General features: G+C 37.8%; 1 long non-coding RNA gene and 1 gene segment (V, D, J or C); one reads left to right on the top strand and one right to left on the bottom strand.

Annotated features, from left to right (window-relative positions):
• Positions 1-1,985: 1,985 nt before the first annotated feature.
• Positions 1,986-2,687, top strand: LOC146311091 (immunoglobulin kappa variable 1-6-like). The segment is given in 2 exon segments: positions 1,986-2,152; positions 2,276-2,687. Coding segments are annotated over 2 exon segments (345 nt in total).
• Positions 2,688-4,114: 1,427 nt separating this feature from the next.
• On the bottom strand, positions 4,115-6,652 carry LOC146311090 (uncharacterized). The gene is made up of 3 exons (XR_014772297.1): positions 6,313-6,652; positions 5,297-6,196; positions 4,115-4,430 (listed from the first exon to the last, which is right to left on the bottom strand). It is a non-coding gene; the product is annotated as an uncharacterized LOC146311090 (long non-coding RNA).
• Positions 6,653-6,674: the final 22 nt, after the last annotated feature.

The raw sequence follows: 6,674 nt of genomic DNA, 5'->3' as shown, positions 1-6,674 counted from the left end.
TCCACTAATCTTAGTGACAGTGGGTTTGTATCTTTGCCTTTCTGCAACTGTCCTTATGTCTTTTTGTTTGTATATTATTCTAATAAATGTAGCACCTGGATCCATTTCATCAGCGCAAGTTATGAAGTCAAGAAGAGAAATCAAAGAAAATCAAACAGTGTTAGTTGATACTGTGTTCAGTGTTGATCTATTTGCCAGCAGGGGGAGTCATGAAACGAGAAAGAAAAGGAGAATAGAAGTAAGACCGACAAAGACTGTAAAGTCAAAGTTTTTAGATGGATTTTTAATGGCTGAATGATCTTCAAGATGATGAACTGTGACTCCACCTCGCCTCTGCTTTTTCTGTTTCACAGGAACAGGTGTGTGTTTGCCTTCTTAAATATATTTTGCATGACTGTTATGCATCTCTGCGCCTCAGAGTTAAAGTCCTCATGTCACAGACAGTCTGAACCATGTTCATGCTGAAAACTTCATCAGAAAGAAATCATCAATAACTCTGATTGTCATGTTGGGTTTTCTGAGTCAGGGTGAGAAATTTTAAAAATGCTTGTCACCTCGCTACCTTTACTTTTGTCTAAATCTGTTTATTATTGTCTTCTGTTAATACTCAAACTTTCAAATGCCTTTGGATATTTTTTATCAAAGTTTTTCCTCTGCTAAAAACTTTGTGACTCAGACCAACCAATCTAAGTCTGTCAGTCTTGGAGGGACTGTGACCATCAGCGCCTCAGCGAGTTCAAACATTGGTCTTGATCTCAGCTGGTACCTTCAGAAACCTGGACAGGCTCCCAGACTTCTCACATACAAGCTGTCAACTCTAAACTCAGGACGTTCAGGCAGTGTGGGATGGCACATAACAGAGTTCACACAGTGATTCAGAGGTGTTCAAAAACCTCCTTCAGTTTGACTGAAGTGAAAACGACCTGCTGCAGGAGCACAGGGTCCGTCATCAAGCAAAACCCCAATTAATCTAAATAAAATGGGGGAAAAAATGTCACAGACGCTTCTCATTATACAGTTTAAAACTTTTTTGGATTTGGTATCCATAGCTTGCCCAGGAAGACTCAAGACGAGCCACCAGCAAAATTTAGAAGAAAAAGGCACTGAGCTGTAGACGGGCTATGACACATTTTACACATATTTTAACTGACAAAGTTTTTTTTTTAAATGCATTCAGTGCACACCAAGACCAATATGGGATTTTTGAGACCAACTCCGATTCCAGAGAGGAAAAATTCACCAATGTGGTGGCTGATGTAGTGACTTTTTCAAATTATTATTTTATTGCAATAATTAAAAGTTTGTCATTCCAGATGATTATTTCTTTTGAGTACATTGCAAAGTTTTAGAACTAAAATACATATCTAAGGATGAATAAACTATCTCATGCTCACTTTACAAGCAAATTCTCTCAGCTGCATTGTATTTCTCCTGATATCGTACACCACCAAATGATTTTATATGTAAGAATCATTGAATATTATTAAAAATAAAAAGTACATGTTATTTTCTGCCTGTTAAAATGATCCCCAGAGAAATTCTACAACCAAGTTTTGTGAAACAAATATTTGATTGCAGAGAAAGAATTCTTTTTTTAAAAAAAGTATATATTAATGTTTATTATCTATAATACTAAAATAATCTTAATATCTGCACTGGGTTTTTCCAAAGTGCTCCATCAGACCAGATTAATAAATTACGAAAAATATTCACAATATAAAATATATCCAAAATAAATGATTATTTTATCTAAGCAGAATGTAGTGCAAAATTTTACTTAAATGTTAACTTTACTACTTTAGTCTCTTGAACATGAATTCATTGTTTTTGTTTTCTGTTTATTTGTATTAACAGTGCTTATATGTGTGTGTTTGTGTCTTATTGTTTTTTTTGGAAAATAAGAAAACAAAGTCAAACATGTTTGTGTGAATGATTTTCTTTGGGATTTGAAATGGAAAAAAAAAAATCTCTCCCCACACAAAATGCAGCTCGTAGTTTGACTATAAAGGTGGTGTTTTGAATGACTGCTGTGCATCGCTGCTCCTAGATCAGTTTAAGATGAACCACTGAGACCAGTCTGTGCAGACTCTGACCCTGACATTAATCATAATGATGATGTTACTGCTGACCGCGCTGCTGTTTGGACTTCGAGGTGAGAATCTCGGCTTTGAGGTTAAACATTAAACGTTTACAGAAATATTTTTTCATGGTTTGGCTTTGTGCATTATACTTTCCCATTTCTTAAAATTGTATTAACCTTTCATTTTATTTCCAGGATCAGGTGCCAGTCCCTCTGTGACTCAGTCTCCTGTATCAAAGTCTGCTGGTGTGGGAGAGACGGTCTCTCTGAGCTGTACAGCCAGTACAGGAGTTGATGATGATCTCAGCTGGTACCTGCAGAAACCTGGACAGACTCCCAAACTGCTGTTTTACAAAATAAGTCGTCGTGAGTCTGGTACTCCGAGTCGTTTCAGCAGCAGTGGATCTGAACCAGAATTCACTCTGACCATCAGTGGATTTCAGGCTGAAGATGCAGGAGATTACTACTGTCTGGGTGTATACAGCGGCCCGGTGTAAACACAGTGATTTATTGTCGTACAAAAACCTCCCACAGTCAGACTGCAGAGACACTGAGCTGTTACTGCAGCTGCTGAGGAGGAAGAGACTCTGACACAGACCACTGAACACAGAGCTGACAGGAACCTCACCAAGCACCAACTGAACATTCATACTCATACATAAATTAAATAAGAAAATTCTTAAAAATCTAATGACACCACATCATGTTCTGTTCACATTTACTCTCAGCAACAGAGACAAATGTTGCCTCACACATATTTCAGCGTTGATTTTTGCCTCAATAAAGAGGCAAATTTATAATAATGTTTTATCATGATAAAAACAGATATAAAAGGAGAGATATTAACATTTATATGATCAATCCTAAGCTTTTAATTTTTTCACACAAGGACTAACTCGAGGAAAAAAAAAAGTTATTTACAGAGCCATAATAAATTGGAAGAATTTACCCCTCAATATTTGCCTAATGAAAAATAAATTAAAATTTAAAAAGAATATGCAGAGGAATGCAGATGATCAGTGTTGGGCAGTAATAAATTACTCAGTGACGTATTATTGTAATATTATTACTTTTTCCAGGAATGAGTGGTGGAAGGGATTACAAATTCCAAAACAGTGATTATATTAAAGTTACCATTTCAGGTAACTCTGACTTACTGAGTTACTTTTTGATAAAGATAGGCTCTCTTATGACATGTATGTGTAGCACGTCATGTCAGCTGCTTGCTAAAAAGCTAAACGAGGGATGAAGGATGAGGGAGAGGTATAGAGTCATACTTTCCACAGCTGAAAGTATTGTCATTACTTTGAAACTCAGAGAGGTCGAGTTGGACAGTCAACAACGGAAGCCGTCTGAGTGTAACAGTTTACTGGATCAGCAACAAGGTGCAAAAGTAATATAGTAATCTAACTAGCAGTGTAGCTGATTACTTTTGACACCAAGCAATAAGTAAAGTAATATTATTAGTTTTTAAAGGAGTAATAAGTAAAAAGTAACTTATTATGCTTCCTGAGTAACTTGCAAAACACTGCAGACTGAGTAATAGGATGTGTTACTGTGAGCTAGTTGTTGATATTGTTTTTCTTCATATGAGCTGCAAAATTCTTCCTCTGTTTAAGAAATTTAGTCACGTTTTTGTTGCCTTTTAACAGTATTTTTTTTAACAGTGTTGACTGGCTTTAATGTATTGAGGTACAAATGTAATTTTATGAAAATTAACAACATTAATGTTCATTATGTAATGTGTATTTGTATTTTAGGTACTGACTCCAGGAGGACTAGCTGATTGTCATGGCATCAGCTAATGGGGATCCTTTAAATAAACAAATAAACACTTGATAAAGTTATTGATCAGTTGAAGCTTTATTGGCAGAAACATCAGTCATCAACATGAAAGTTATGAAGCGCACACACGTCTAGCCGCTGAGCTACACACATGAACTGTTTTTGCTCTCTTTAGTTTCAAAAACTCATATTGATGAGAGCAGCAGGTGTGTTCCTCCTGCCCCCCCCCCCCACACACAGCTCCTTCAGCCCTCACACTGGCTCCTACGGAGGGACTGGATGAGGCTGTGGTCATGATGGACGACCTTGCAGGAGTACAGCTCTCCTTTCACCCAGCGCTCCTGGCTCAGGCTCAGGGTGCTGCTGCTGCTGTAGCTTCCGCTCTTCTCCTCCTCTGAGCTGCTCAGGACCCCCTCTGTCACCTCTGTACCGTCCACCTCCCAGCTCACCACGGCTCCCTGAGGAGAGTAGCCGCTCAGCAGGCAGGCCAGCGTGGCCGAGCCCCCAGAGAGCTGCTCAGGGGACGGGGGAAGCAGAGAGACTGAGGGCCTGACCGTGAGACCGGCTGGAAGGGAGAGCAGAGACAGATTAATGTCCACTGTAAGATACACAGCTGGACATGAGACACTATGAGACATGACAGAGGTGAACACTGCTGTGGATCAGCTGTGTGCAGGACATATGATCAGACAGAGGAGAGAAACTGGAGGAAACGAAGGTTTAGCAAAGTGATCAAACTTGTGTATTGATATAGTTTTAGTGATGAATCTTCTACTCATCATAAATCACTAAAAATTAGACAATATCCAAGTAACTTAGGCGTAAAAGTGATTTATGTTTTCAATAACCAATCCACAAATTAAATGTTCACACCTGCTCTATAGTGTGCAACAGTAAATAAATCATTTTCCAGTTTAAAAAATGTCAAGTCTGTACAGACACTGTAAGGACTTTCTCATCTGTCTGTTTCACTTCCTTTTCACCACTTTAAACTAACGAACTGTGAACGCAAACTAAGCTATAAAACTATGAACTCACTTATTTTTAAAATATTTATGGGCACATTAGATTTCATTTCAACAAATGTTTGAATGTAAAAATTCTAAAATAAAAAGCAGGATGTTATTTTTGGAGCATTAAAGTGTTCCACAGACAAACTGAGCAACCACATTTTGTTGATTAAAAAAACAGTTGAAAATAAAATGTAAGTAAATGTGTTTTAGCATATCTTTATAATATTCTCTACAATACTAAAAGAATAATAATTTCTGCACAATGCTTGAGTAATAACTTAAATATCAGCCCAGCTTGTTAAATATTAAAAAAAAATCACAACATATAAATTATCCAAATTCATGTCTAGTTTTATCACATTTTAATGCAAAATGTATTATAGTCATGTTGTAGAAATGATAAATCTGTGATACTTACAGTTAATGATGAGTTTGGTTCCTCCACCAAAAGTGTTCCACAGTGATACAAACTCATTAAACGGCCGTACAAAAACCTCCTGCACTGTAAACAAGCATTTTTCACCAAAAATTCACATCTTTTTCTCTCAAAACTGGATCATTACAATTTAAATTAATGTACAATTTATTTTGAATGATCTAAATGCAAATTTCTTCTTGAATTGCAATAATTTTATCACTTTTACATGCATGTTTACAGCAAAACTGTTATTTTCCTTTTAACAAATTCAGATTTCAAAGTTTACAGTTTTACATAATTTTAGACAATGTTCAAAGCATATTAAGTTTCTAAATCATCATAAATTACAAGCTGATTTTATATTGTATTTGTAAAACTGTGAATGTGGAGTAAAAAGAAATACCAACCACTCCCACGGTAACATAAGTTGTTAATCCTCAGCTGTATTTCTAAAACATTTTCTTCTACTCCATTAAGATCATATAAAATGGTTTAAATCCAAGCAGTATTTCTCCTAATGTTGTGTCTCATGCTGCTGTCAACATGCTGAGAGCAGAGAAATCATTTCCATAGAGAGGAGGCTTTGCATCGTCAGCTGATCCTCCGGTGACCTGAGAAGGTTTATAGTCCTGTGAGTTCAACACTGCAGGACTCAGATCTGTCAGTCAACACAGCAGAAACCACAACCACCATGACTCTCATCACCATCCTCATCTGGACGCTGGCCTGCTGCTGCTTTGCAGGTTCATTCACTCAGCGAACATGATGTGCTGCCTTTTCTCTCACTGATCTCTGCTGATTAATGAATGATTTTGTTTTGTCTGCAGGATGCAGCGGTCAGGTGACTGTGACTCAGCCTCCACAAGTGACATCTACTCCAGGATCCACTGTCACTATCACCTGTAAAACCAACCCAAAAGTTCATGTTTGGCCAGATGGTGCTAATAGAGTACACTGGTATCAACAGAAACCTGGAGGATCCCCTAAAATGCTAATTTACCATAGCATACACAAACCGTCCACTGGTGGAGTTCCAGCTCGATTCAGTGGAAGAGGAGACGGAGTGAACGCTGAGATGACCATCAGTGGAGCTCAGACTGAAGATGCAGCCGTTTATTACTGTCAGAGTACCCATGACATAAACAGTGCTTGGGTGCTCACACAGTGATATGTTGTCATACAAAAACCTCCCTCAGTCAGGCTGCAGATCCACTGAACTGTTACAACAGGAACTGACTGCAGCTGTTGAAGAGGAAGAGACTCTGACACAGACCACTGAGCACAGAGCTGACAGTAACCTCACTAAACACCAACTTTATTCTCATGTCTCCTTCTTTCCTCCAAGTATTAGTTTAACCATTTTCAGATTGGAGAAGGG

The sequence above is a fragment of the Lutjanus erythropterus genome, chromosome 18 (genome assembly GCF_056507025.1).
Source record: "Lutjanus erythropterus isolate fLutEry1 chromosome 18, fLutEry1.hap2, whole genome shotgun sequence".
NCBI lineage: Eukaryota > Metazoa > Chordata > Actinopteri > Lutjaniformes > Lutjanidae > Lutjanus > Lutjanus erythropterus.
This window is presented reverse-complemented; position numbering and strand designations above follow the sequence as displayed.